Source organism: Neomonachus schauinslandi, chromosome 7 (genome assembly GCF_002201575.2).
Source record: "Neomonachus schauinslandi chromosome 7, ASM220157v2, whole genome shotgun sequence".
Taxonomy (NCBI): domain Eukaryota; kingdom Metazoa; phylum Chordata; class Mammalia; order Carnivora; family Phocidae; genus Neomonachus; species Neomonachus schauinslandi.
The window spans coordinates 61,261,049-61,277,677 of NC_058409.1; the positions used below are offsets into that span (position 1 = coordinate 61,261,049).

The 16,629-nt window shown below is 36.7% G+C and overlaps 1 protein-coding gene across 2 annotated transcripts in view; it reads right to left on the bottom strand.

The window, feature by feature from the left end:
* EDIL3 (EGF like repeats and discoidin domains 3) overlaps positions 1-16,629 on the bottom strand; it is a 399,438-nt gene that overhangs the window by 208,858 nt on the left and 173,951 nt on the right. For both annotated transcript variants that reach the window (XM_021699551.1, XM_021699541.1), the window contains one exon: positions 8,235-8,363. In XM_021699551.1, the coding sequence (XP_021555226.1) occupies positions 8,235-8,363 (129 nt within the window). The remainder of the gene's footprint in view (positions 1-8,234; positions 8,364-16,629) is intronic.

Genomic DNA, 16,629 nt, shown 5'->3' on the forward strand with positions numbered 1-16,629 from the left:
CTGCAAAAAGACTCCCTGGGAAAAATGGTTGAGATGAGAGTAAGAGAGGTGCACCTCTGAGGTGTCAGTTTGAGCCCTGAATGGAAGAGCAGTTAGGCTGAGCAGCTGTGTGTATAAAGGAATGTGTGAGGCTTTGGAAAAAGTCACATGGCGTTCCAGCCCCAGGGAACACAGTAGAACCCGATGTTGTTAAAATGGCTGATAAAGCCTCAGATCATGTGCAGTTTCAGTTGCCTGGATGGCCACCAGCAGAAGACAGAGCAGCCTACTGCTTAGCAGTATTTTTAAGATGGGACCAGCAGCAGAGCCAGAGAGCTTATATTCTTTCCTAAGCACATGTTGGCAACCTGGCAAAATAGTAAGTAAGCTCCAAAAAAATGTGTCAAATGTGTAAATAAATAAATTGCTTCTTCACAGGGATTTGGTTAAGTTTTCAGGGGAGAATGAGGCTTTACATAGGGCACTGGGATGGACGATGGTAGTTCATAGAACAGAAATTTGGAAATCAGTGTTAAGAGCACAAGCTGGGAAGCTTGGGAAATTTGGATTACATGCAAACAAATTATTTTTTTTAAACTGTATTTGTGGTACTACCTCTATTCCTGGAGATCCTTTATACAATAATGAGTCAATCAGTTTTAGAAGGTCAGGTCTATTAGTATAAGTACACCACTTTCACGAGTATAACCTTCTGGCAAAATTTGTTCAACGTGTTTTTGTCCAGAGTTTGTTTTCCTGACAATCATATTTCTTTTAATAAGTAACAGGAAAAAAAAGAATGTTTAACTGTTATTAAAAGTAACAATTTTCAAATATTTTGAGTTTTTGAATATGTGAGTGTCTTATTGCAAAAATCACAACTGTGTCCATATTTGAATAGTGTAAATATCCATTATATATATATCTCCCAAGACAGTGCTCTTTGAAAGGCTCCTGCCAAGGATGAAAACACAAAAATTAAAATGCCTTGGAACTCTGATAGATTAAGGGATAACATATTTAAAGAACAGTGAGCTAATATCTTTCTCTGGTCTGATTCTTTTAATCAGTTCTTGCTGTAAATGGTTGAAATGACAAAATTCAATAAGGTTGCATGATTATACATTTAATGTGGGATTATGTTTGTGTATCCCAAGCTCGGTTTCTCTTTAAGTATTCCTCTGTTTAGTTTTTTTAAGGCATAGTAATTCCTCACAGTATGGTTCTAGAACACTGATTCCCAGCCTCGGTTGCATGTTAGAATCATCTGGGGAGATTTAAAACTCCTAATGCCTAGACGATACCCCAGACCAATTAAATCACAGTCTCTGGGGTGAGAGCCAGGCATCAGTATTTTTCATAGGTCCCCAAGTAATTCTAATGTGCAGCCATGGTTGAGAATCAGTGTTCCAGAATCATCTGCATCATTTTCACTAGGGTACTTATTAAGTCAGACCTGGGTCCACAATTATATGTATTAAATTGGAATATCTATATATGAGCAAAAGAAATCTAAATATTTATCTGTACTCCTAGATGCACACTAAGTTTGAGAACCTGTGGCTAAAGAGTTAAGGTGGCTAACACTGACCTGTAAAGTCACTGGTGAATAGGACAATTTGAAATTTCAGCCCACAATCAGAAAATCTTTTGGGGTTGGAGACAAGTCTATTTTGGAAGTCTCATTAGAGGTGTTTATTTAGCCAGTATAGTTATATAGTTTGCAGGTGTCAGTAATAACTCCAGGTAAAGTTTCCACACAGTTTTCAAGTAAATACTTTATTAAGACAAACTGATCCTCTAGTGGAAAGCTAAAATAAAGAGGCCATCAAGCCAAAAGCAGAAAGAGTAATTTTAAAAAATAATAATTAGTTATAAGAATTAAGGATGTTAAGAGAGGAATTCTTATAGAAAAGCATAGAGCTACTAATTGAGCTTCCCCTTGGCCCACCACTGATTTTTTTTCTTAAAAAAATTACAATTAAAATGTTTTTAGAGGAAGGGAAAAATTAAAGACCATTAGGAATCCCCATTACATTTTAAAATATTAGCCCAGTAAGGATAGTTAACACCTTAAAATATGTAAAGTATGTTCTCAAACCTCTCATCTGATCCTAACAAATATCCTGTCTAGGGAAGGATAACAGATTATTAATTCCAGTTTTTATAGACGTGTTATTTCCAGCATATAACATATTGTGAAGTTCTCAGTGTTTGTTAAGTTGAATTGAATTATTGGATAAGGGAGTTGAAGCACAGAACCATTAAGCGCTAACTGACCCTTCATCAATTGATCTAGAGACAGCTGCATCAAAAACCCCAGCATAATCCAGAATTCTTCCCTAACGGCATGGCTTCCTCCAGTAAAATTTGGAGAGTAAAGGCCATTTTTTAAGCCAGTTGTCTTTAGCGTGGTACACCTACGGACCATATGAACACTTTCAACTATATCCAGGGTACTGACCAAAGATTTTGATTCGACAGAGCGAGGTGAAACCAAAGTCTGTATGTTTACTAAGCATCACTTACCAGAGAAAACATGTAATTGACAAATATGTTATTAAGCCAATTAACAATGATCCTCGAAATGGCAAATATCATTGGCTAACTCTGAGAAAAGTGAAATATTTAAGCTACAAAAGCAAAATGACTCACAGACCCATGCTCCATCAGCCTGGAATCATATCTTTTTCGCCCAGAATACAACTTCCTTTTTAATCTTGATCATGTGGAATTCAAGTGCTTTCATTTTTTAGTCATTGAATCAATCTTTTGCCACACATCTTACAAAGCATTTTGATTTCCTTGCTGAATTCAGTGCCAAGGTCTGTGATACAAATGAATGCCTGCTTTCAAGATGGGTATCATTTATTGTCAGTATTACTGATAAGTGTTGTTTACTGGTAGGTTAGAATTAAAAGTACTCATAAAGTCATAATAAATATCTGATGTGAGACAAAAAAAATAAAAATAAATACTGTTGAACATATGAATCCATTAATCAATAGAATAAAATTAAGAACACATTGGTTTATAATAGTTAGCATAACATATAAAGAGGAAAGTTTTAGATTCTATATTTTTCTGGCCAACTTCTTCAGTGGGTGAAGGGACTAGAAAGCATATTGTCTTCAGTGAATCAGATAATGTGGGCTACTTCTTTAAATTTTTTAAAATATTTTATTTATTTGTTAGAGAGAGAATGTGAGAGAGAGCAGGAGCAGGGGCAGAGGGAGAGGGAGAAGCAGACTCCCTGCTGAGCAGAGAGCCCAACTGGGGCTCCATCCCAGGATCTGAGCCAAAGGCAGATGGACACTTAACTGACTGAGCCACCCAGGCGCCCCTGGGCTACTTCTTTAAACCAATCCTTTTTGTTTCAGGGCTTGATGGGTACCTAGATGAGCTCTCCTTCCTTGAAGAAGAGGAACCAAGAAAATTTGTGCTTAGCAGGAATTGAAGGCTGGGAGCTGCGCATACATAGGGAATAATGCTCAGAATGCTTTGAGAAGTAACATGGACAAAGAGTTCTGGGAATGAAGAAATTGTCTTTCCCTAAGGCATTAAATTTGTTTCTAGGCAACAAATGAAATATGATTACTTCTAGCCAGCCCAAAATGCAGCTCCCAGAAGAAAACTGCGTACATAAAAATGCCTTTCAAAAGTCTAACCTTTAGACAATTTTGGTGCTCAATTCATCCTATAATTTACATCTTATAATTTACACACACACACACACACATGCATATATATACATACATATACATATATGTACCTGTGTGTGTTTCACATTATTCTAATGGTATTTTAAGAACATGTATAATTTGGTAATTCCATATAAAAATAATGTGAATCATTATTAGTTTTATAAAATTACAACCCCTGCTACTTTCATGATCAAAAATGCACATGTAATGGCTAAAATCCCAAACCCTTACAGTAACAAATGCTGGTAAGGATATGGAACAACTGGAACTCTCATCCATTGCTGGATGGTATGCAAGTGTGCAAAATGGTACAACCACTGTGGAAGGCAGTTTGAAGTTTCTTACTCTCAGGTGTCCTCTTACCAAATGATCAAGCAATTGCACTTTTAGGTATTTACTCAAGTGAGTTGAAAACTACGTCACACAAGACAAAAGAAAAACCTGTACATAAATGTTTATAGCAGTGTTATTCATAACTGCCAAAAAATTGGAAACAACCAAGGTGTTCTTCAATAGGTGAATGAATAAGCAAACTGTGATACATCCATAAATTGGAATATTATTCAGTGGTTTTTTTTAAAGCTATCAAGACATAAAATGACATGGAGGAACCTTAAATATATATTGCTAAGTGAAATAAGTTAGTCTGAAAGGGCTCCATACTATATTATTCTAGCCACATGCACTGTAGGATTCCAACTACATGACATTCTGGGAAAGGCAAAACTGTAGAGTTAATAAAAAAAAAAATCAGTGGTTGCCAGGGCTTTGGCAAGGGAAGAAGGGATGACTAGGCAGAGCACAGAAGATTTTCAGGTCAGTGAAACCATTTATGAGGCTATGGTAGATACATGATATTATGTATTTTTCAAAATCCATAGGGTTGTATAATACAAAAAGTGAACCTTAATATAAACTATGGACTTTAGATAAAAATAATGTATCAATATCATTTTATCATTTATAACAAATATACCATATTAATGTGAATGTTAATAATGGGGGAAACTATGCAGGCAGGTGGAGGGATAAATGCGAACTCCCTGCTTAATTTCTCTGTAAACCTAAAACTATTCTAAAAACTAAAATCTATTAATTAAAAAAAACCATGTGTAGATAATATTAATGCTGGCACTGGAAACATTTTTTTCTAATTTGTAACATATTGACAAAATAGTTATTAAAGTAAATCTATTAATTATGTATTTATCATTCCTGTATCATAAAACTTAAAATTCTTTATTTAGCTATATTCCAAAAGATATTTAATTCACATTCTGCCATACAGAACTAAATTAATACCTCCCCCATATATGGGTGCCTGAAGAATTTTTTTCAATCCTTTTTCCAAATGAAATGTTCATATTATATTGGTACATTTCTCATTTTCATTGATTTTCAATATAGTTTTGATTTGCAAAAACCGTAATAAATAATTTGCCTATAATATATTATGTAACTGAAAGCTGATTACTTTCAGCTACTGAAAGCCTTGTGCAGTATTTCTCAAACTTCAATATGTGTGTGGGAGTCTATTGGGGATCATTTTGAAAAAAAAAAAAAAAAACTGATTCTGATTTAGCTGGTGTGAGGTGGTCCTGATAATCTACATATCTAACAAGCTTCCAGGCAAGGCTAATGTATGACCTCACACTTTGAGCAGCAAGGTTCTAGAGCATATTTGGGCCATAAAACTATTACCATTGTGAAAAATTAACCCAAATACCTAGCAGTTCTTACAAAGGATTAAAGAGCTGTTTAAAAAGAGAGAGAGGCTTTTTTGTTTTTCCTACCTAAAAAAATCTCTCAGGGCTCCAAGAACTTCTAAATCTGCTTTCCCAATATATAATCCTTTTCAATTTCATCATAAAGAGAATGGCTTGATAACCTTTGTACAGTGAGCAAGCTAACCATTTAGCCATAATACTCTCCTGGCTCGTATGAACCAAAGACCATCTATCTCTAGTTCAATTTCTCGATTTGTATGTCTTCAATCGCAGAAATGTCAAACAACTGGCTCAAGGTCATTTAACCAATAACTGTAAAGGTCAGGTCTAAATCTAGGTCTCTGATTCCAAATCCAGTCCTTTTCCTTCCATTCTCTGTTCTTTCTGATAACCATGCACTTCAGAGAATAGGGTCTAGTTTGTTGAGACCACAAATCCCAGCTCTGAACTGAATCTCTCAGCCTCAGGCTTCCCAGGGCAATTCCTAACATGGGTTTATGGTCTTGTGGGGAACCAGATGCAGTAAGGGAGAGAATTTTTTTATGTTTCAAAATAAGCTTTGAAATTCAACAAAATTATGTGAATTAATGAGCTCATTTGAATATGGTATAAGGTATGAGAGAAAAGACTTGGATGTTCCACCATGGGAGCAGGGCCAAGAATGGTTTGTTCTATTTCTCCAAACCTGATGGTTCTCTTGAAAGAATTCATAGCTAACCACATGTGGGAGTCAGAGGCAGGTGGACACCTCCCCAGGACCCTGTCCAGAGCAACCTCCCTTATACCGGGATAATCAAATGATGACTAGATGTCTTCAGTGGGACTTCTAAACTATTAAAGATAATGGAAACTAAATGTTTCTTCACAATATGAAGAAAACAAGGCCCAGAGATGTGAAAATAATGTTGTACCATTGTACGGATATTATTAGTTGGAACTCAGATTTGGAGTTTCTCGACCTCTAGTTTAAGGACTAGCCCCAACTCCACACTGACATCAGCAGTAGATTAGGGTTAGAGAATTAATCAATATGAAATATTTAAGTGACATTAGGGTCTATACATGCCTTTTAAATACTGTCCTTCTAAGGATTTCTAACAGTTTGAATCTTTGTATACTCTTACCCTCTCCCTCCTAGAGCCCTGCAGTTTAGGAAAGAAAAAGTTAGGAAGATCTGACCTTGGGAGAAATTCCTGCCTCAGAACTTTGGACAGCATCCCACTATGAAAATTCTGTTCTCATCTCAAGGGGGGGATTCCTCTGTAAGTGCATGTGTGTATTGGATGCAAGTGGCTCTGAATTAAGGTACTCAACTGGGTGGCCAGAATCTCTTCCTCTGAGCACCGATCTGACACCATATCACAAAGATTTGTAAATACGTAAGGACAGAAATATTCTCTTCATGGGATTAAGTGAATATCAAGGCAGCCAAGATTTTGGGCTCCCATGTCTATCTGCTTGGGGATGTTCTGAGGTGTTTGTGTGTGAAAGCTGAGCAATGATGCCACAATGAGGGAGAATCAGCCTTGGCAACTCAGGCCCCAGTCAGAAAAATCAGTAGCCGCTTAGTTCCTTGTGGGCGATCTGAGCTCTTAGAGATAATTACAAGCAGTTTAGGTGCCTGTTTTAAGGAGCACAAATGCCATTATAACAGGCTTCTACAGAAATTTTACAAATTCCCAGTTACAGAAGGCTCCAGAAAAATACATTAAAAGTACATTATGTCCCCATCGTCTCAGAGCCAGGAGGTACTCTATGTTTTTTGCTGGCGGTTGGAAATCTGGCTCTGGCTGACACATCCAACTTTGGTCTTAACCATCACTCCAGTATTTAGAACTCATATATTCATTCCTCACTCTTCCTACCATGTGCCATTCCTCTGTTCCCCTCCTTTTTTTCTTTTAAGATTTTATTTATTTATTTGACAGAGAGAGAGACAGTGAGAGAGGGAACACAAGCAGGGGGAGTGGGAGAGGGAGAAGCAGGCTTCCCCCGGAGCAGGGAGCCTGATGTGGGGCTCAATCCCAGGACCCCGGAATCATGACCTGAGCTGAAGGCAGACACTTAATGACTGAGCCACCCAGGCGCCCCTGTTCCCCTCCTTCTGATTAAAATCCTCTCCCTCCTTCAAGACTCAGCTACCATGTGACAGCCTCCATAAGGGCCTGCCCTGACAGCATACTGTTCATGGTGGCCTCCCTGCTCCACCCTCTTCAGCAGTTAAGGGCCCCCAACACTCACTTGGCATTTATGTTGAGCCATACTTCTAAGAAGGCAGCATCACAAGCAGACCTATTTTGTTTAACTTCCCAGGATAAATAAAACCTGGGATAAGAGAGAGAAGCCCAGATAACATAGTTGTTGAACTTTCAAAGATTTTCACACTAAAAATGCCAACATGTAAGAAGGAGGGAACTGGCTTATGGATAGAGCCAGGTGGGCAGTTTTCTTTTCTTTTATATCTCTGAACCTAATCAGAATAATGTCTGGGAAACTTTAAGAGTATAGCTGCAGGACAAATATGAAAGAAAGAGGCATATAGCAATTTAAAATAAAAGGCAAGATTTTGCAAGTATAGCTGGAGAATAATGAAAAAGAGTCAACACAAAAATACTAGCCCCATACACCACTGGGAGGATTGAGACATAGTCCAGTCCCTCAGTGGGAGATGTGGTGTATTCAGAGGGAGAGAAGCAGCATTAGCCAACTCTCAGGGTTCTTTGCTGTGGGAAGCTTCTATCAGTCTACTACCAACAAGAATGATAATGACTTGTATACTTTGCAATCAATACTAATAAAAGCACAATGATTGTGGATGACTTACTGTGCTGACAGTGAATCCCATTAAATCCTCGAGGACATCTACAGATGTAACCTATGAATGTGTCCCCTCGGTATGCTTCACTTATTTCACAGGTTCCTCCATTATGGCATGGATTAGGAATGCAGGGACCTGAAAGACAGAAGAAGAATTGTTGCATGATGTGTATGCTTGAAAGGAGATACTGGGCCAACCTTTAGCAATTAACAATTTTATAGAGAAAAGTGTCCTGGATATTAGTGGTATAGGAAATGGAGTAGTTGTGTGGGGCTCTGAGACTAACAGCCTGGGACTGAAGACTGGCTTCCTGGCTTTCTAGCCATGTGGTCTTGGAAGATTTATTTCACTTCTCTGTGCCTCAATCTCACCTTCGGTTAAATGTCAGTATTAGAAGAATCTATCTCAAAGGGCGATAATACAGATGAAAAGAATTGGTATATTTAAAACACCCAAACAGTGTCTGATGCATATTAAGCAGTCAAAAAGAAATATTAGCACAGAGTAAAATATTGGTATTAAGTTCTCCAAATTGTGAAATATCTTCTGCATGTTTCAAAAGTAATACTGAATGGCAATTTCTGGAGTTATGAACACTGAAGAGCTTTTATAAACCTGTTGGTAAAAATAGCATAAACTTGCAAATGACTGTAACTACATAGTCCAAGGGAAGTGGATATTTGGTTGCAATAGTTTTATTGACTATTTATGGATTTGTAGTGGGGCATACTTTTGTGAACCACAGTTTTTTCCCAGTCTATAAGAAGTAGCTCATCAAGTTACAAATATGGGGAAAAACAGGGGCAAAGGGAAAGGGAGAGAAAGTCTCAAGCTGACTCCCCGCAAAGGGCAGAGCCTGACACAGGGCTTGATTCCAGGAAACTGAGATCATGACCTGAGCTGAAATTAAGAGTTGGCAGCTTAACCAACTGAACCATCCTGGCACCCCCAGCTCATAGTCATTTTTAAGCTTTGAGAAAGTAACTTCACCAGCATGAAGTACCTGTGACAGCCAGTAGAAGTGTGGTGTCTGATCTCCCTTGGAGAAAACCAGCTGTTAGCACTATGAGGGTATAGACCTGGGACAGTCCTGCCTAACTCAGGACTCCTCTAGTGCACATTTTTTACTCTGGGGTGCCCCTTTGGTATGGCTGAGATTTTCGCAAATGGCATGGCAGTGCAAGGCTCTTTCTATGCCATCTTCCTTCCTTCCTATTCTCTTTTTGGAGGTGACATGTTTATGTCACAGTCTGAAGGTTCATCCTACCTACTCTTGCTTCCACTCCCCCACTCCCCAGTAAATCTTTTACATCTTTAATTCTTACAGTCTCACAGTTGGCTTACTGTTGGCTTCTTTGGAGGATGCTAATTGACTCGGGGCAGAATCCAGACTAGACAATGTGAAGAAGGGAAGAGAGAAGTTGAAGGAAGGAAAAGCTCTCCCTGGAAGATGAAGAAAGGTCAAGGAAAAATGTATAGTATTCTCTAATTTTGTCTTTTTAAATTTTGTTTAACTGAAGAGACTAGAACATCTTTATGAGTGAAAGAAAAGCCACTGAAGAGAAAGTTAGGATGTGCATATTAGAAAAGAAAGAAGGGTAATTAAACTGTCCACTATGTATGAAAAGGTGAGTGCCTGAGTCCTGGAGGAAGATTAGTCAAGAAAAGGAACAAGTAGTTTTAGCAGAGAGTTGGGGGGGGGGGGTAGCGATAGGGCTGGGCACAAGAATAGTAACAACTTAAAGCAACTGGGTGAGAGCTCCACCAGGCAAGGCTGTTGGAAGAGTACAATGGTAAATGGCTCCTCAAGTATTAGTCAAAGCCATTTAAAGGCTTATGGAGAGAAAGGCAATTGACCATCATCACTTTGAGCAGTGCAATAGAGTGTCAATGACAGGAAGCACTTAGGGGTTGGGCAACATTGTCTTGCACTGAGCCAAGACTTTGAAATTTGATTCCTTTCTCCAGCAACTGTTTTTGAAACTCAGTTTCTTCTAGTTTAAAATTTCATGAAATTCAACAGCAGTAGAATCTAATAAGAATATGCATGAAATAGAAAACAATGTGGCAACCCTATAGTGTCTGGACCTTGTCGATAGGGCTTAACTTTCAAACAGTGAAAAGAAATTAGTGTATCTGTGTATTCTCCAGATACCTTCATATCAATTAAAAACAATACGCAGCAGCTTTGTGCTGTGCACTATATGTAAGTTAAACTAACCAACACCTGCCCTAAAGGTGGTACACTATCAATGTTTAAGACAGGAAGAAGGTTCAACACCAATGATCACTTTTGTGGCAATTTGAATCAGGTTTCTTCCATTACTAAAAGATGCAAAGCATGCCACAGAACTTATCTATCCTCTTCTTTCTCAGTTTCTATTTCTTCCCTCCTCCAAATTAATGCACATTTGATGGTGCCTTACAATCTACAAATTCTTTTCACATAAATAATCTAATTTATTTCTTACAACTCCATGAGGTCATTGTCATTACCATTAGCTTTTACATTAAAAAAAAAAAAAGGAAAGGCAAAAATCTTAGATAATGTTTCTCAAATGAACATCTACGAGTGATGCATTTAGGACTCAAATTAACAGTCTGTGATTCCAAAACCTACATTTTTTAGAGACTGAAAAGTTGGGGAAGGGAGAATGAAATAAAAATGATATTAGAGTTTTGATTCATCAGTTCACTTCAAAATAAGAAAAACCATGACAGGTTTTTTAGTAACTGATAAGTGACAGCCATGTATATAACTGCTAGAGAAAAAAATACATGTAAGTAATTACACTGAAAGAATTATGCAATTTTTTTTCTTTTTGAGAATTATGCAATTTTAAAGAAATAAGAAGCCTTAGAGATCACCTAATCCAATCTCTCAATTTTGCAGATAAGGAAACAAAGCCTAATAAGAATTCAGTGATTTCTCAAACTAAAAAACAAACAAACAAACAAACAAAAACAAACAAACAAAAAAACCTAATGTAAGAAAAGGTGGGTTTAAGGATTTGTATCTAGGAGGAAAAAAGTTATTAAAACCAAAATTGATTAAGTTATTCTTTTCCCCTTAAGAGAGTGATTTAATTTATATCAGAGAGGAAATAAACCTTTTCTATGCTCTCTTCCTCTTATAAAGCTGGGTGAGGGAGGGATTTAAAACAACAACAACAAAAAAGACTGAAACAGTAAGACCTCTGCCAGTTCTTAGAAGCAGTTAAAGCCACCATTCCAAGGAAGGTGGTCTATGAATGTCACTTTGAAGAACAAAAGGTGAATATGAGCCTGGAATAGAAGACTCCATTTACTCAAGCCCACAACACCTTAGGAAAAGTAGAACTTGACTTGAAGTTGAGGATGAACTAGTGGCTCTGCATAATAAAGGGGAGAACTTAGGAACGGATGGAGAACACCCAGAAGAGGAGACCCCAAAAACAGAGCTGGAAGTGGACTTGAAGGACAGAAAGGGGTCAAGCAATATGTTGGGAAGCCGTAATAGGTGAAGAAAAGTAGCTAGCAAGAAACCATGGTATCTAAAATTCAGAATGTACATCTCTGTACATTCATGGTATCTAAAAGTCGTTAGCACAGCTGCTATGTGAACTGTCTCTGTTGGAGCACCCAGATCTACACTCAAGTCTGCTAGACACACAGACCTGTGTGTGGTGTTTGGGGAAATCAAGGGGAAAGGGCTATGCCATTCGTCTGGCTCATACTGGCAGAAAGGAAGAAGCACTACAGCACATGAAGCCCAAGGGATTCAAGAATCCAGTGGATACAGAAATCTGAAGACAGAACTGACAGGGGTATTTAAAGTCCAAGACACTCTGGATATTTCCTGAGGGCATAGGTGAAGCCTGTCCAGCAGTCTTGGTGCAGCCTCTGGGATTCCCAAAAGAAACGAGATAGAGCACTAGAGCTGATTTTATTTACAACCCAAAGAACATCATGACCTCAGCTGACATCTGAGTTTCAGAAAAAGATGACCTGCTAACAGAGGTCATGATTGTGGTTATTTTTCCTATTCTGAGAAATTCTATGATTTTCATTTAAAGGGTAAGGATGAGGTAAAGCAAATGGCTCAAGGATTTAACCTTTCTAGAGTGCTTTAAATGCTAAGCAACATGAAGTATACATAGTATTCTTCAAAGAATATATCTTTGTTTTTTTTAGAGGCAAGAAAACAGGCTTACTCACAGAGGGTAAGTAACATGCCTAACTGGAAAAGGCAAGATTTTAACACACTCCACCTGACTATACATCTCTGTACTTTCCATTAAGCCACACTCCCTGCCATATTGAAGATCTGTACATTAATATGTTAATCTTGACAGATGACAGGATCAACATGAATTCACTAAGCATGTTCGTATAAATAATGCAGGACTCCAAAGCATTCCTAAATGGAAATATTTCAGAGTGTTTTCAGCAAATGGGTTAGGGTGTCTTAGATATTATGAATATAGATAGAGATAGGCTCTACTATACTAACAGTGCTCCATTTCAGCTATGTTTGAAATCAACTGTCAAACATGAATATCTTCCCAATATTATTTTGTAATCACATATTTTGTATGTATATACTCTTGCTTGTTCTGTGAGGATAAGAAAGAAAGTGACCATGCCCGACATAGACGTTTTGTTTGTTTGTTCCTAATGATCATACTATGAAACTCATTGTACGCCTCGTACATACTCTTTTGGAGTACTCGTGATAGAGTGTTGAAATGAGTGGTTACATCTCCCTTTTCCCCAGTAAACCACAAATTCTCTGTGGGAGGAGTCACAGTCTGCACATAGTAGGTGCTTGATACATTCTGAATAAACAAGGGTATGGCAAAGTGAGTGATGACCATTTCATCTTTTGCCCAAACCCTATTCATATTGAGGTTTATAAGATATCAATATCTTTGGTTTTTCATTTGGTAATTAGTTAGCATACTTTCTATAACTTTTCTACACCTTTCAAGATTCAAGTTCCTTAAATTTGTAATTGGGTTCCAATATTTTTTGTCTCTAATAGGGCTTAAGCTTCAAGAATATTGTATCTGTAAAGTATTACAATAGTAAATAAAAGATCATTAGAATGTAAACTTTTGCGTAACAATTACGTGTATCTTAATTTTTGGCAAATGTGGAATCAAGAAAAACATAACATTGTATAATCTCATCAACAGTGTTTTGGTCTCCTAATTTACCAATTCCTGTGTAAATAAAGACATTCACTTAAAGCATTAGCAAGATGAAATAATTAGAATATATAAATTAGTACATAAAGATAATAAAATAAATGTAGCCCCAGGTCTCAACTCACATGGAAGCCAAAAAGTTTTGTAGTTGGATATTAAATAGTGACAATTAAAATATTTATCAACAGTTTCCAGATTTCTTTCTCCAAGTGGTAATTGGGCTAAACATATGAGAATTAGAGATCTCAGGAAACTCCTTTCTGTTTTTGTGTTTTCCCCCATCCAATAATCTCATCTATTTTGATACTGAAAATAAGTATCATTTAAGGTGTTGGCACACTGATAAAGAAAAACCATCATCTACAGTGTATATTGTTGCTTGTACTATGAAGGTAAGAAAAACAGGGGCCCTGACCTTGATCAACATAGAGCAGTTTGGGAGTTTTGTGGTTGTTCTAATTTCAGGTTAAATAACATTATTCATTAGGAAACTATTATGTGCTGAACACTCTACTAGTAATTTGGATAAATACTTTCAAGGGAATTAAAATTATCAGCAGCTGGAAGAGTAAGCTCACAACACAAGAAAATATTTAGTCATCCAGTTTATGCACCTCACTTTTTAAAAGTAATTTTAATGGTTATCCTTTACTGAAAATATAATATGCTCAGTATTTATAAATATATATATTGTATATATTTGTACAAATATATAGATTTGTAACTATATATATTTATAACTATATACATTTATTTTTTTATTATGTTATGTTAATCACCATACATTACATCATTAGTTTTCGATGTAGCGTTCCATGATTCGTTGTTTGCATATAACACACAGTGCTCCATTCAGTACATGCCCTCTTTAATACCCATCACCAGGCTAATCCATCCCCCACCCCCCTCCCCTCTAGAACCCTCAGGTTGTTTCTCAGAGTCCATAGTCTCTCTCTCTCTCTATATATATATATATATATACATATAAATTATATTTATATAGTTTATATAATGGTTTGATGGTTTCTGGAAACTTAATTCTAGGTTTCCTTAGTGAAATCATATTAACAAATGCTTGTAATATGGCTACATTCTTCACTTTTACTGCCAAAACTTTAGTATATTTAGGCCTTTTCTGTAACATGTAAATACACACACACACACACACACATATATGTATATGTATATATTCTATATCTCATTTGTTTTCAGATTTTGCTCTGCTATAAAATTGTTTTCAAAGCTGTGTATAAGTCGTGTGTGTCTTATACACAGCTTTGAAAACAATTTTATAGCAGAGCAAAATCTGAAAACAAATGAGACTTATTCAACAACTTAGAGCTTGTAAAAACAAAAATAAGATAAACAAAGGTGATCTTAATTCTTTTCCACTTTAAAAGTCTGTTTTAAAAAGTTTGCTTCCTTTTGTGTAACAGGTACAGAATGGTGATTACAAGATTCCGTTCTGATTAGTATTCCTAAAAGTCCAAATCATCTGATAAGACAATAGCACTAGGTAATATCATATCACTTTTAACAATAAAAGCATAAGTGGACTTTTAAGATACAAGAGGCTTCAGGAAGTTTTAAAATCAATAATGCTCTAATACTTTTATAGGTAATCTTTAAGTAGCTCTTAACACAATGGGGACAGTATATGATCAATATTAATGAACAACTGGATTCAACAGCATGCTTTCCAGGCATTTTTATGTAAGCTCATATTAAGTATGTCAACAAGATTAATTGCTCACAAAAGTAATGGATCTATATGGTTTGCTACTTTTCTGCATCTACCTTCTCATAATTCCAATAGCAGAGAGTTGAATTCATTTCTATATGTGTAACATGGTTAGCTTTTCACACATTCAGCGACTATGCCCCAAATCATGAATTCCTTACAGTGTAGTGTGTAAGCAGATTATTAGGAAGTAAATAGGTTAACCCTCTCTTGTGATTATGTGTACATAGACTCAGTAAATTTTACAAATTATTCTCCCAAAACACTGGCTCTTAGATATTAAAAATAAATGTACATTTTAAGTTATGTTATGAGGAAATACCAATCCAGCAATTGCAAAAGCACCGTTTCACAAACTGTTCCCATAGGAAGAGTTATTACCCAAAGTTCACTTCAAAGTCTGGTCTTAAAAACACAGGAAAGTTCTCTTATCATAGTGTTGTTTTTACATTTAATAAGGTTTGAACATTTTGGCAGTTGCCATTTTGAGCCACTGCCACTTTATTTTAAAACTAGTTTGAAAAAGAAGGAATTATTCTGGGCACGTTGACTTGATTGATGTTTCCAAACCATTTTTTACGCTTGTTATTTCTCCTTCTCCTCCTCCCCTCCCTCCTCTTCCCTCCTCCTCCTCTTTCCTCCTCCTCCTCTTTCTTTGAAATGTAAAGTGCAAATTCAGCCATTTGAGGAGAAAAATTATCTATGGGTATTTTATACATATAAAGATGAGTAAACTATAAAAAAACCTAAAGCGTTCCATTTTAGAGGAGAATATGCAAATGTAACAAATTGTTCTTTAAATGTAAAAATATTTGAGTAGATTATGAAAATTGAAATCTGAGGCTAAACAGAGTTGTTTTTATTTTTGTTTTTGTTTTTAAACACCTACAGATAAACTTTCTCCTCAAGAGTTAATGCTGAACTCTTTATATATTAATTGTCCACAGGAAAGCACTGTGATAATTAGTGGCTAAAGAAGTGTCATTAGGGTCCCTACATAACAAATTACTGCAAAATGGGTTGCTTTAAACAACAGAAATTTATTCTCTCAAAGTTTTGTAGGCTAGAAGTCTGAAATCAAGGTGTCTGGATGGCCATACTCCCTCTGAAGGCACAAGGGAAAAATCTGTCCTTTTCTCTTCCAGCCTCTGGGGGCTCCTATAGTAGCATGACTCCAAAATCTGCCTTCAGTCTCATACGCCTTCTTCCCTGTGTTTTGTATGTTCTCTCTTCTTCTTAGAAGGACACCAGTCATTGGATTTAGGGCCCACTCTAATCCAGGATGATTTAATCTCAAAACCCTAAATTACTTACATCTGCAAAGGCCCTGTGATGAGGTGAATTTTGTTCCCCCAAAATTCATGTTGAAGCCCTAACCTCCAGTGTCTCAGGATGTGACTGTGCTTGGAGATAGAGACTTTAAAGAAGTGATTAAGGTTAAATGAGGTCATATGGGTGGGCCCTCATCCAA